This window comes from Photinus pyralis, unplaced genomic scaffold (genome assembly GCF_008802855.1).
Source record: "Photinus pyralis isolate 1611_PpyrPB1 unplaced genomic scaffold, Ppyr1.3 Ppyr1.4_LG2, whole genome shotgun sequence".
Lineage (NCBI taxonomy): Eukaryota > Metazoa > Arthropoda > Insecta > Coleoptera > Lampyridae > Photinus > Photinus pyralis.
Genome location: NW_022170403.1, coordinates 40,463,874 through 40,479,172, shown reverse-complemented (window position 1 = coordinate 40,479,172; position 15,299 = coordinate 40,463,874). Strand labels below are relative to the sequence as shown.

General features: G+C 38.3%; 1 protein-coding gene across 3 annotated transcripts in view; it reads right to left on the bottom strand.

Moving 5' to 3' along the window:
* LOC116164552 (synaptic vesicular amine transporter) overlaps positions 1-15,299 on the bottom strand; it is an 88,429-nt gene that overhangs the window by 1,877 nt on the left and 71,253 nt on the right. For all 3 annotated transcript variants that reach the window (XM_031478745.1, XM_031478747.1, XM_031478746.1), the window contains exons 3-8: positions 6,980-7,168; positions 6,786-6,924; positions 6,670-6,728; positions 1,638-1,904; positions 1,484-1,585; positions 1,198-1,424 (exon numbers count right to left, since the gene is read on the bottom strand). In XM_031478745.1, coding sequence (XP_031334605.1) covers positions 1,198-1,424; positions 1,484-1,585; positions 1,638-1,904; positions 6,670-6,728; positions 6,786-6,924; positions 6,980-7,168 — 983 coding nt within the window. The remainder of the gene's footprint in view (positions 1-1,197; positions 1,425-1,483; positions 1,586-1,637; positions 1,905-6,669; positions 6,729-6,785; positions 6,925-6,979; positions 7,169-15,299) is intronic.

The following is a 15,299-nucleotide window of genomic DNA, read 5'->3' as shown; positions in this document are numbered from 1 at the left end:
ACAAAAAAAAAAAATGCGCTATTGTGGCCACTTTGTCCGTCCGTCCGCTAACTTTGCGACGCTACTAGTTTTTTATCTTAAGAGCTATTGTTCTACTTTTTTCGCTATTTGGTTCGTTATGGTGTCGAGTCTTGTACCAAGGAAGGAATTTTTTCTGTACCGCTTACAAAAAAAGTTATTGTAAAAAAAACAAAAAACCGTTTTTTACATGTTCCATAATTTTACACTTTTGCCGTTTATTAACGATCCTCGAGATCGTTTATAATTTTGCATTGCTATCTGTCGCCTGCCGGTTGGTCTCTCCGTCTGTTCCTTTGTCTGTCTGCCCATCTATCTGTCCGTGTGAACGATAACTTTGTTTAGAAATGTTCGATCGCTTTTACATCTCCGTTAGTTATGAACTGAATTGCATGAAATTCAATATGGGCATAGCTTTAACCATATAATACGCAATGCCAAAAGTTGAATCGAATCGATTCAAAATTCACAGTGCCCTTTTCGCATCTCGACCATTTATAAACCGAATTGCAAACTTTTTTACTTATAAAGGTATTTGAATGAAATTTGATACATAGGCACTTGGAATAAAGGAAAATCAAACGCCAATTTCAAAATTTGGTTTTGCGCATGCGCAGTGCCAACTTTTTTATCTATGGAACCATTTAAATGAAATTTGATACTTAGGCGCTTGGAACAAAGGAAAATCTAACATTAGTTTTAAAATTTAGGTTTGCGCATGCGCAGTTCCAACTTTCTTATTTAGAAAAGCATTGAAATGAAATTCTTCTCATAAACTGAAATTGAAGTAGCACGTCAAAAATGGATTGCCCATGTGCAACGCTATCTTTCATATTTGTGGCCGGATTTTTACAATTTTAACAGAAGTAGCATCTTACAAATGGGAAATGAATGCAAGTGGAAATGCGCTTTATGTAAATCGTTTACGATTACTTTTTAACTTGTTACTTCTTGGATCACATTTAGGCTTACCTTTAAGTCTACTACTTGCTCTGAAAGTTTAAGTACATTGTACAATCAATAACCAATTCAATCTAGCTGATCAATGTTTACCTAGTGTGCTATTGTGCACCTATACTATAAGTACGATAAACAGATTAATTTCAGAGCTGATTATAGGAGAAAGCTAGTTCCCATTCTGAGAATCACTACTAGCAGGTAGAAAACATTTCTACTTACACACATAAGACAAATGCCGATTGTAACTAATCCTATTAAAGCTGCAAGCCACCGGCCCATTCTGTGGCCCAATGGTCCGAAAAGATTGGTACCAATTAAATAGGATATACTAGCCGGTAAAAACGTAACGCCTTGTTTCCATCTACCGGCTGACATTGTGTCCATCATCCATATAGGTAATGATGGCTCCAACATTGCAATACCCGTATTGGCGAAAGTAATTGCGCCTATAAATACAAACGAAATTTAGTATACACGCAATTACTTACTAACAACAATTAAATACCTGCTGCGATAATTATATAGGGATCCGATACCAACGATTTTAGCGATGGCGCGTCTGTTTCTTGGCGTACAACAGTAGGTTGTAGCATAAGTAACTGTAAAACTGCAATGAATGTGTGATAAAGATTACTTAATAACATAGAAAAAAGCATTACGTCCATCTCCAAGAGCAAGGATTGAGAGAACCAAAAATGGAGCCGTTTTGCCTACAAATTCGTACATAAAACCACCAAATGGTGGTCCGATTAGCACGCCCAATGCCAATCCACCAAGTGCTACGCCCATTGCGTTTCCGCGCTCTTTATCATCAGGATATCGTTCGGCTAACATTCCCATTCCGGATACTGTAGAGCACGAAGATCCAATACCTTGCAACGCTCTTGCCAAAAATAATACACTGTAGGTTCGTCCAAAGGCAAAAACTGTAAATTAAATGATTAATTCGTTCCTACATACAACGTACACGCAGCTCTGCATATATTTTTCTGATTTTCAATGGCGATAATGGGAAATAGTATATTACGTCATAAGGTTGTAATAGGGCGTATTGCAGGTGAGCAGAACAAGTATAAATTGTGCACAACTCTTGTGCAGATAAAGGGCTTTTTTTTTAAACCGAAATAGCTTTTGTTTTGACATCACCAATGGATATATTTCTTGCAGATGTCTCAATCGCCCTTTGTGAGTACCCTCTTCCGACAATCCGTTCTTGAGGTAAGGGAATATACCCGATTCCGATCACGATAAGAGGTCGAGGAGGAGGGCTATGGTTGGTAGAAATTAATTCCTTTCGTTGAGACCTTTCATTAGAGTACCATGAAGGATAAAACTAGATCCACTCTCCACCCCCCTCACCAACTGTCAGAGGACAGAAAGAAGGGCAGTATTTGGTACAAAACGGTTCCTTTCGTCGAGACCTTTAATTAGAATACAATGAGAGATAAACTTAATTTTTAACTCCCCACCCCCCTCAGGCCCCGTTGCTCACAGCTCGCGAAAAAGAGTCGCACGGGAAGGTTATAGTTTGTACAAACCAATTTATTTCGATGAGACCTTTCATTAGAATACCGTGAAGGGTAGAACATGTGTAACCCCCCCCCCCCATTTCCCAAATTTTAACTTGGGGGGGGGGGGCTTTAGACAGCAAAATTTGATGACCGTCTGGCACACCTTCAAGGTATAGGCTACCTACTGCAAAAAATTCGGTCCGTCCGTCCGTACCCACTTTTACCGTTTTGAACTACTTCTAGGGGGATCGAAATGAATTGGTTTGTACAAACTATAACTTTCCCGTGGGACTCTTTTCGAGATCAGTGAGCGACGCAGCCTGAGGGGGGGGGGGGGTTAAAAATTAATTTTATCTCTCATTGTATTCTAATTAAAGGTCTCAACGAAAGGAACAATTTTCTACAAACTACTGCCCTTCTTTCTGTCTTCTTACCAAAGTACGGTGTGGAGGGGGAAGGGGGGGGGGAGTGGAACTAGTTGTATCCTTCATGGTACTCTAATGAAAGTTCTCAACGAAAGGAATTAATTTATCCTAACCATAGTGTTCCTACTCGATCCCTTGCCGTGATCGGTTATAATTCCTTATATCGGGGGATGGGACGTTTGGAAGAAATATAACCATTGGGCATTTCAATAAAATTTGATACATAGCCACTTTGATTAAAAGCAAATGTAGCGCCATTTTTCAAATTTGGTTTTGTGTAGGACGTGCAGTGCCAACTTTGTTATTTATGGAAGAAATTTCGTAGGGGTGTTTAAAAAAATGCGCTTTACCGGCACAAGGGTTGTGCACAATTTGTACTTGTTTTCATTACGCACAGGTATAGGTAATAGAATTGTGTTTATGTAATAGGTAGTATATATATCATGCCTCTAAATTATACGTCATGCTTAAGACCTCAAATTCAGGGAGGTTTTATAAATATTGAGCGAAAGGGCGGGATCTTAATTTTGTTTTCATTTTATACAGGGTGACAATTTGAAAACTTACCACCCCCCATATCTTAGTAAATAAACGAGATATTTAAAAAAATCAAAATCCGTTTCGGTAATTCGGAGGGGGAATCACAATGACATAGTTGGCGACGCACCCCCTCACAACCCCAACTTTTAAATCTTAAATAGTGACCCCCCATGTGTGATACGTCGTTGGAAAGCTCTGAAAAAATGCTTTCCAACCATACCAAATAGCATTACATTTAGTTTAGTAATTATCGTGAAAATCGAAAAATAAACGTGGAAAATCGTATTTAACTTGAACTTCCAAAGCCGACTCGACAGCAACTCATTTTTGATCGCCAGTTATAATGTATTCTCAAACTCTTGTCGAACCTTTCCAATGTTGGTTTTGCAATATTTCGACATTCTTGAATTATTCTCTGTCTTAGTTCGTCTATGTTCGCCGGTTGCGTTTTAAATACGACAGATTTCAAATGTATCATATTAGTTTGTTTTTTGATTTGCACGATAATTACTAACCTAAATGTAATGCTATTTGGTATGGTTGGAAAGCATTTTTTCAGAGCTTTCCAACGACGTATCACACATAGGGGGTCACTATTTAAGATTTAAAAGTTGGGGTGGCTGGGGCGCAGGGGGTTGGAGGGGGTGCGTCGCCAACTATGTCATTGTGATTCCCCTCCGAATTACCGAAACGGATTTTGATTTTTTTAAATATCTCGTTTATTTACTAAGATATGGGGGGTGGTAAGTTTTCAAATTGTCACCCTGTATAAACTTTTACTGCCATTGAAGATGTAAATAGTAGTAAGGCCGTGACGGTTTTGATATTTAGCTCGGCTTAACCGTTGATTAAAGGGTGGTAAGGAGCAGTGAACAATTGAACATGGTACGGATATTGTAAACATTCTCTGAACTCAGTGGGAGCGAAATGAGTGCCATTAACTGAGACGACGATACGGGGAACCCCATAGGTTGCAAACAGTTCATCAAAAATCAGTGGCGTAACAGTGCAGCCACGGTTCCGTGTTCTAAAATCCAGTCGGGCCCTAATAGATACAAAAAAGAATACTTTAAAAAGTAACATTTCTAAAACTAGAAATACAAAACATTCCACTTTTATGAAAAAAGTTGCTTTTAAGAACTGCCAATGAAAAAAAAGGTAACACCGGTATAGTAACGCCACTATCAAGAATTGTGATTGTCGCAGATGCCATAGGAGTATTCATAATTTTGACTTTCAACCACTTGCTGTAGGCGTAGAAAATGATGATGAACATTTTTCCAGCGTATCGACATAAATCCGTTCCCAAGGTTCGTGGGGATATTCCCAGTGACATTTCAAAAATTTTTACAATACCCAGATGTACGATTTGTAGGTCGTTGAGAACGGCACGGCATGGGATCAGTAATATGCGTTGACGTTGAGATTTGCCGGTTTCAACTTGATATCGAAATTGGGCATTGGGCCGCAAGACATTAGGACGCAGACATCGGGGCGCGGGCAATGGGACGCGGATATTAGGGCGCAGACATTAGGAGGCGGACATTAGGACGCGGGCATTGGGACGGGGACATTAGGACGCGAGCATTGGGACCGGACATTAAGGCGCAGATATTAGGACGCAGATATTAGGACGCAGACATTAGGACGCGGACATTAGGAGTTAGGACCCGGACATTAGGACGTGGGCATTGGGACGCGGACATTGAGACGCGGGCATTGGGACGCGGACATTAGAAAGCAAGCATCATGTAGATCCTTACAAAGCAGAGATTACGTCGCAGGTAGAACAATAAAAGGTATAATCAAAATAAACGAATGTTATTTTACTTATTTCATCTGTGTATGCGCTCTAACGTCAAGTCCTAGCCTAGGATCTGTGTCCTAATGTCGGCGTCCTAATGTCCGCTTCTTAATGTCTGCGACCTATTGCCTTTGCGGTCTATTGTCTTGCGGCCCAATGTGCGGCGTCCTATTGTCTGCGTCGTAACGTCTGACGGCCCAATGCCCGTTCGCCCATTTTTGTGGCAGTTAGAGACAATGACGATTTGCCCAAAATCAGCAGATTTCTTCAGTGGAAGATACTCTATGCAATCAATTGACGTGGGAAAAATTCAAGCAGAAAGGCTTTGCTTTTGTATAGCTTGAATATTGGGTGTGTGGATACGAAAATATCTGAAAACAATACAGCGCCATCATAATGACGGCAGAATGATGCACTCCATCTTCCGGAGCCCAAGGTATTACAGGAAATGAACGGTAAATTAAAATTAGAAATTAGAAAGAAATGTTCGAAATATTTTAACGTTATTTAAAATGGCATGTTTGAAAACCTGGGTAAAGTTATTAGTTCTATCTTCCATCTATTTTAGCTGCGAAGTGAAATATTTTGCAACCTAATTTTTGGTACTATTCCAAATTCCAAACTGTAAACTTCGAAATGTTTGGCGACAGGAATTTTGGAAATTTTAAATTTGCACGTTTCTTACGGATAGCTTCTCCCATTTGAAAAAATGCTACACTAAAGAGCACCAGAAGAAAGGTACAGATTTATTGCAATCAATTCTCTAGACTCTAATTAGGTGGATTTCCGTTTGTTTGTATCAAATAAATCGTGACAACGAAGTTGAATGTTTGCTTATTACAGTCTGAAAGAGCGAATTAACGAAATTGGAAAAGTAAATCAATTAGAATCACATACGCCGTCAATAAACGAGTTAGTTTCGAGAGCGAGAACATCTAAAGTTGCTTTGTACTGCGACGCGTGTAAGTGGCTCTAATTGAATCACCAGTTCAGGAAGCTGCCGGAGCTTAATCGAGATACGTTCATCATTTTCAACTTCAAATTAGCGACAGATTGCTCTGCAATGACCAATTAAAATTCCTTTTTTGAGATTTTTATCTTAACCTACTCAATTTACATTTACATCAAATATCTTTTAGTTATGCTTGATAGTGGATCCTCGAATCTCCACGCTTTTATAGCAAATATATTTCCATAATTATTTAAGAATGATTCTTCATAGTGCCTCTGCCTTTATTATTTGTGGGTACCTATAGAAGGCAACAAATTGTATTTATTTGGAATTGGTAATGGGTGAATAAAGATAAAGCAGAATTAGCTCAATTTTAGCATAACCACCTGTGACCAATCACGTAAAACGACGAGCCTTAATTACACGTCTTCAAAAGTTATTTTAAAAAACATTACTTACTTAGCGTTGAAAGGAACATGATGATGAATCCTGCAAACATGGGAATGGTGTAGCCTATTCTGAAATTACGAAAATTATTTGTGTGCTATGAAAATGCATCAGCTGTTGATTCTTACTTGTGAGTTAAAGGGCCAACAAATGGGTTAGCCAATAACTGCACAAATGCCTTCGAGGCAAACATTATCCCCACGGCAACAGTTTCTCCAACCAGATCTTCATGTCTTTGCACTTCGGGATCTAACGTGGTAAAATTGCCTGCAATTGAATGCGTCAGATTTTTCCTGAGCTGTATGAAGTATCATTGACTAACTTGTGAACTCCGTTGGAGTTGTGTTCGTTTCTTCGTACTGGGAGGGTGTTCTTATGTCTGGACGTGGTTCGCACGGAGGATATGCTACAGTTGTGGTTACAGGTGGAGGAGTTGTTTTACTTTTAAGTACCATATCCAAGGGTGCGTCGGGGTGATTGATGTCGTAGATGAATTCTGGGATGATGGGCACTGAAATTCAAATATAATGATTAATCCCTACTTCTCAGTCCCACATATATTTCTATTATATAATACCAATGGTTAAAAGAAGAGTGGAGTCTGGTTGTATAAATTAACAAGCGAAAATCTTTAATTAAATAATAAAAAGTTTAATTATGACATTATATTTTCTGTTTGTTTGGCTGCCTGTGTGTCTGTCCAAGATAACTTTCAGATTTTTCACTCAACGTTAAAACTTAAATTTTGGCCATAATATATGTATCTAAATCGTTATTTATGCACTAAGTTTTGTTCATGAAACGTTCAAACGGGTTAACTTTATTGTGCCGAAGAATTAATAGCGCATGCCAATGCGATAACCGCAGGATATCAGAATTGCTATGTGTGTTCGACGCCGCTTTTTTAATTAATCTTTATAATTTATTATTTATATCGTGAATAAAGTACTTTAGGCGTAGGTTCATTTTGAGGGTACTTTAACGGGTAAATTATTTAGGTCCGTCAATGGTAAATTATGAATGTGCCGCTTTATAAGCAAGAAGGTGTGCACAAGGTAAGAACTGCGTGCGACTAGATGACAAGTTTACGATGCTGATATAGTGTATGGTCGCCTTATCTTTAGTAGAAGCACAAAGGGAATCAAGCAAATGGTAGCCAAATGGCCCACAAAAAAACTCCGCAACGACATATCTCTCTCTTAAACGGTTTGTGAATAATAAGCATGCAATTGCAATATAAAATCGTCGCACCTCTGCGTCAGGCCACTTGATAACAAATAAAGACAAAAATCTAGATTTACTAGACCTTAGATTACTATAGGCAAAGGTATGTACACTTTTGCGACTGACCAGAAAATGACAGTTTGTCACAAGTTACGCAGTCCTCGATTTAGGTTATTGAAACCCACTGCATTGTGTTGTAGATACTACATGTATGGAAGGAATTTGTGTGACAATGATTTTTCGCAACAAATATGCTGCCTGCACCCGATGTTTGTCAATCATGCTCCATCAATCTCTGGCAAGTTGCTGTCCGATAGCACTGTCCATATATAAAAACCACCGTAGTCCAGAAGGCAGCGACATTTTTTGTGCACTCATTTCTACAAAGCTGATATTCTGCCATTTTATTGTTTTGATAGTACAGAGTGAGCAACAAAGATTGAAGCGTGCCGCTTCAGCTAAATTGGCAATGTGCCGCTCATAGCATATGCTGATTTGATACAAGATACGAAATACGAATAGACGCACGTCACTGTGACAGCGCAGAACGTCATTTTCGTATACAACTACATACAAAGAAGGTAGTTTTGATATTAATAGGAACAAGCGGTGATGACGCACGCTTCAATCATTGTTGCTCACACTGTACAAGTAAACAAAACGGTAGTCTACCGCGTCGGCGGTGTTGCCGAAATTTGCAACAATGTTCTGAACATGATAATAAATAATATGTACATGCCTCATTTCTACAAGAATGAAAGTTTGTACAGTAATTAAGTATACCTACCTAAAAATGAAGTATGGTACCTAATAGTCTCCGAGCTGGAAGCATTGCTATCACAAGTCTACCACCCAACCCACGCAAGATGCATAAAAAATTATTCGGTTGAACTTATTTCTACAAAGATGAAATTTTTGTTAGAAAAAGTTGATGTCATAAGAAACAAAAAAAAATGGTCTACCGACCGCGTGATGTTGCTAAGGTCTCGGTAGACACGCTGGAAGGTACGATTTTCCGAGCGCAGCTGCTGCACTGCTCTGCTAATAGTACCTCTAAATTATTATATACACGGGCATAAAATAAAATCCGATACAACTGAATACCGAACCATCCTCGAGATCTGCACGCATCCATCATTTTTACAACGCGCCTTAAGGGGTTGATTCTGCCCCACCACATCGGAATAGCTTGTAAAACAAATTGTTTGAAACGGAGTTAGTTCTACTTTTACTCGAGGTGCCTAGATACAAAATTTCGCTTAAAAATTTTAACAAAAAAAGCAAGATTGCGCATGCGCAAAACAATTTTTTTGATTCGGCGTTAGTTTTACTTGAGGTGACTACATATTAAATTTCAATTAAATATCTTAACAAATAAAGGAAATTGGGATTACGCAAATACAAAAGTTGGGTTGCGCATGCGCAATTGTTTTTTATTCATCTGCATAGTTACCTGGAGTTTAAGGGACATTTACTAACACAGAAAACCGGGAATTCACATGTTCTTTGTAACAACAATTATAAAAGAAGCCCTTTTTTGGATGTTTGAGAATTTTTTGGACTGTAATTTTTTGCCCCGTTAGTCTACGTAGCTGAAAAACAATAGCGACCTTTCTTATATCCTTAAGAACAGTTGTGTCAAAGCGATCGGACTTTTCTATACAACGTTATTCAGTTATGAGTTTACGTGCACACGGACAGACGAACAGACAGATGGAAAGACAGACAGCAATACATAATTATAAACAATCTCAAGGATCGTTAATAATTAGAAATACAACTGAAAATGAACTAATTCATATACCATTAGATAAACAAAAAAAATCTTTTTTCGATTGGTGTCATTATAAACCCACTAAGACCTAAATTATCATGGGGAGCAACGATCTGCAAAAAACCCTTTACCCATGTTAATTGTCTATGTTCGTTTTTGAAATATTTTTATTTTATAGGTTTTTTGGGTTGCGCATGCACAATTGCTTTTTATTCATCTGCATAGTTACCTGGGGCTTAAGGGACATTTACTAACACAGAAAACCGGGCATTCACATGTTCTTTGTAACAAGAATTATAAAAGAAGCCCTTTTTTGGAGGTTTGAGAATTTTTTGGACTGTAATTTTTTGCCCCCTTAGTCTACGTAGCTGAAAAACAATAGCGACGTTTCTTTATATCCTTAAGAACAGTTGTTTCAAAGCGATCGGACTTTTCTGTACAACATTATTCAGTTATGAGTTTACGTGCACACGGACAGACGAACAGACAGATGGACAGACAGACAGCAATACAAAATTATAAACAATCTCGAGGATCGTTACTAATTAGAAATACAACTGAAAATGAACTAATTCGTGTATCATTAGATAAAGAAAAATTTTGTGCCCGTGTATAGGTAATACGAGTATAATTTAAAGACTATTAGCAGAGCAGTGCAGCAGCGGCGCTCGGATAATCGTACCTTCCAGCGTGTCTACCGAGACCTTAGCAACATCACGCGATTGGTAGACCATTTTTTTTGGTTTCTTATGACATCAACTTTTTCCAACAAAAATGTCATCTTTGTAGAAATAGGTTGAATCGAATAATTTTTTATGCATCTTGCGTGGGTGGTAGACTTGTGATAGCAACGCTTCCAGCTTGGTAGACTATTACCACACTTCATTTTTAGGTATACTTAATTACTGTACAAACTTTCATTCTTGTAGAAATGATGCATGTACATAGTATTTATTAACATGTTCAGAACATTGTTGCAAATTTAGGCAATACTGCCGACGCGGTAGACTACCGTTTTGTTTACTTGTAATATCAAAACAATAAAATGGCAGAATATCAGCTTTGTAGAAATGAGTGCACAAAAAATGTCGCTGCCCCCTGGACTATAAGTCAACTTGCAAATTTATCACGCAAGTTTTCGGCAAGTTGCTGTCTGAAAGCACTGTCGAGTAACAATGTCACTCATGCTCGAACATTCAGAACCGATCTGAATTTGTGAAAAAACTTCCTCGGAGGCCGAAAAAGTAGATTATATTGTCTTTTTAATGACGGTAAAGAGAGAGGGAGAGCTGTTAGGTAGGTGCTCATCGAAAATCGACGCTTCAAGTAACCTTAATAGGTAATCAGAAATAAATTGCTTTTCGTAATAAACTTACTGTAAATTGAACTTGATCGCTATTATCAATGCAAAGTGCATCTACACTTAAGCATTTCACTAATTACAGTGGCGATGAGATGAGGTCGTTACTTAATAGGATTACGGGCGTTGCGTGCATGATGCAAGTACAAATTGGCATCCCATTTACTTCGATATACTGAATTTTGATTGCAAGTGCTTTCTATATTTAAATATAAACGTTGATTCTCGATTTTTCTCCAAGTACAATAGGCATTTCTTTAGATAGTGGCGGCACATCTGTACTCGAAAACTTTTAGTTAAAATCAGTCGAGCTTGAACCTCTTATTCGTAAAGCTTAAATGTCGCCTGAAAGAGGAATTGAAACTTTCATAAAAGACCTCAATTAGCTATTCTGTCCGTTTTCGCTTCACAATGTCATCAAAAGCATAAATTTAATTATATTACAGTATTCTTTATTCTGATATTCCGTATGCTTTGTTTAGTACAATACTATCATTTTATATTGTAACGTTTATTTATTTTCACAAAACTATTATTAAACTTAGTACATTGGTATTAATATGCACGCGACTTCCGTGATAGGACAGGTGGGCTTGATAGGTGAACCCGTGAACCTGTAGGTGTGTATTTAAGGTAAGTATTTCTTTGCCGTCGATACCGTTGTTGATCGGTTAGAGTTCTACGTAAATATGATCCCCCGTAACTATATGAAGTACTAGTTTAGATGTAGTTATTCTTGTATTAGATTTCTTATTACCTTCGTTCTTTATTTGCGCGGTATAGATTTCTTATTACCTATAGATCTTTCTTTGTTAGAGGTTTCTTTTACTTACTTCTTTATCTTTGTTTAGAGTACACACTTTGTATTGTACCTTAGACCATATAGTACATGGATAGACTACTATAATGTACTAAAATATGGTCAAGGACATTCACTGGGTATGTGAGTTTCAGGGTAAACGAGTTTGTCCGAAATTGTCCGAATAGGCACGATATGAGACTATCAACCTATAAATTAACAAACGTTAATTAATTAATCGTCTAGATATGGCAAAAAAAAGCAAACCTATTTTTATTTGTGGACGTATAGACGATACTCAAGAGTATTTAAAGCTTCCCGTACTACGCGGTTACTATAAAAGCTACTATTTATGCGATCCGAGTGGTGTTTACACGACTTTAGTTTACCCTGAGATTCACATACCCACGACAGTGCCCTCTATCCGTGACCACCCATTTTGTATTGAAAGCATAGGGCTATATAATAACAGTCCATGTACTATATGCTCTAAGCTTTGTACCCTTCTGCACTTAATTCTTTCCCCTCTTTTCTCCATGCTTGCGCGCAGTTGTAGTTCACTTCCTCTTCAATGAAGTTTCTGTTCTCGCATTGCTTAGATGTAAATGTCCCTTGGTACGCCATTACTTTTCTTATTTCGCTGGCTTTACCATAATTACCTATCTTTGGAGTGGTTTCTCTTTCTTTTTGATGCCTGTGGCTGTGGCTCCATTGAAACGTTTTTACGGATCTGTTTGGCATTTAAACACTACGAGGGCTCTTGCCTTTGCTCAAAATTCAAGCTCTCCTCCTCGTTTTCTATTAAGCTCTTATCGTTATTTCTTTTGGATTACCTTTTACGTTTGACCTGCTTGGATATTACGCATTACCCACGCAGTACGTGGATGTTATCTACCAACATTACTACCGACTTCGCTCCGTTATACCTTATTTCATTTATACGTTATTCATTTCTATTAGTTTGTTTGCATTGTATTTATTTATTTATTGTCCCTTTCTTGTTCTGGGCCCTCAACAGGCTTTCGCCCAATTACAGAGTGACCCGCATAAGGTTTATTAGAGGTGCCCCTGCAGATGGTCTAAGTTGTTCTATACTACTCCAGTATTTACCTTACGAATTAGGAAAACTGCAGGAAAACCTAATTCGGAGTAGCCGGCAGAATGCTCGAAACTGTTCTAAGGAAATTCCCATCTCTGCCACAGATGAAAAATTCCCCTCAACCCAGGTTCGAACACCTGACCTCCCGGCTATGTAGCTCAACGTCACACAGACGGATCCTTCAGATACCGATATTAGTACCTACCGTCGCTTTGAGAATTAGTTTTTGAAGTAACCGAGGCTTTGTCAGTTTTTATAATGTATCCTCGTACCCTTCCGGCATCTGCTACAAAAAAATTCCGATATTGATCTAAATTAAAGTTTGAAAACACTTAACGATCAACTTCCGAAAATGCAAAGATTTTACTGCGCAAGTTTTAATAAACACCTGAAATAAATCTTCGATACGAAAAGAAAACCCTGACATAAACACTCTATCAGGAACGCACAATGGGTTCGAACAACACACAGAATTAATTAATTGATTGACTAGAATAAAAATTTATGCCGAAACACATTAAATGAAAAAAATAAAAGAAATTTTCCGGAAGAAAGAGAAGCTTACAAAGTTTCTTTAAATAAATTACCAAGCACGCTAGCGTTCAATAAATAAAAATTAAAAAAACCTTAAAATTACTTACAGTTTTTTCTCTTTTAAATATTCCAAATAATCTGGTTTGCGACTTCACACGCACTTATTATAAACCCACAAAAACACTCGGTGACAGCTTCAGCGAACTTTGGCACTGGACTTCGACTCCCACTCGTTCTAACTTTTTCTGAATACGGACAAACCGTTTAAGAAACACTTTCAACAAGCTTTTACAACTTCACGGCAATATTGACAAGAGTAGACAAAGGCCAGTGTAAAATAAAATAAGTCCTCTTCTTTCTTTTTTTTAGCGCATTTTCCAATGAAGTTGGGTGCGCTATTGCAGCCACTTTCTCTGTCCGTCTGTCTGTCCGAGGCCTTAACCACTCCTACAAGTTCGTTCTGTTTGAATTCGGTAGCGTATAGCTCTAGCACCTGAGCCAAGAAAAATGTTGACAATTAAACTGCGCAAATTTAACTTCCTTAACCATAGATGCTTCTAAAACATATCGCACATAGTAAAAATCAAATCCCACGCATGGGCAGACTGCAAAATGCCATCTTTTTATTATCTTATGAAGATCTCTATCTAAAGTTTAACCATAAAACGCTTCTAGTAAAAACAAACATCGCATACATATACCATAAATTAAATGTGCTCATGCGCGAATTGCGCAACGCCAACTTTTTTGTTTATTTAAACCATATATGCCTCTACCCCTCTAGTAAAGAAAATCACAGCGCACATATGGCAACATGGCACATGGAAAATGCGCTGAAGTTACTCGCCTTAGGGCGAAAACCTTTTTACTTGTTTAGTTTTTTGTTCAACTTCGACCGCCATTGCCAAAGCAAGTATTTCATCACCAGACGAACTAGTCGATGGAGCTATGCTTAAAACTGAACTGAACCAAGGCGTTTGTTCCCGCATCAAAAGGACAATTTGTCGCAGCGCGCCGCGCTGTTTACCGTAGAATTGAACCTAGAATCAACATGCCGCGCCGCGTCGCTGTGCATCGCTTTTATGTGTTAAGGCGGCTCCACACGCAACGGAAAAACCGAAGGCATGCCTCGAGGCGCAAGACCTCAAGGAAAATCTCTATGTGTGTATGGAGAATTCTGTTGAGGTTTTCCTGCGCATCTGACGCCTGGAGGCCGGAAATTTCAATACAAAATCTCATTCGGTTTGCCTCTTCTTTTATAGCGCTCCAAGGCCGATCGTATTGTGTGGATGGGTGGGAGGTAGGCCTTGAGGCGATTCCGTTATACCCTATACGTATACCGTGTGTCAACCACCAAACCTGGCCATAATAGTTATTTATGCAATGAGTGTATAAATCGGGCGTTTTATTGGTGAGTGAGATGTTTAGTCGACGTACTCAATGTTGAAGGTAAAGTAACTGAATACCTTAACAATACCTTATCCGAGGCGTTTGGCGACCATACTGGCTGCTGATCTCACTACATTAAAACCGAGATTAAAATTGTTAGGTGGATGGAAGTTCTCAGCTGTTTCCGAAAGTGAATTGTTATATAAATGTCATTTCCCTTTAATAAAATGGTTATGTACAAGTTGTTGCTAACGATTAATGGTTGCTAACGTATAATGGTTGGTTGCTAACCATTAATGGTTGCTAACCATTAATAAGCTTCATCATTGTACTCGTCACTAAAGCGCGGTTTAGACGCTACGATCTTGGCTTCGATAAATCGTAACGATCTGATTGTCCAATTTATCGTTCAATAAATCGAAAGAGTGCGTACTGTTTACATGTAACGGTTTCTTATTCCAAT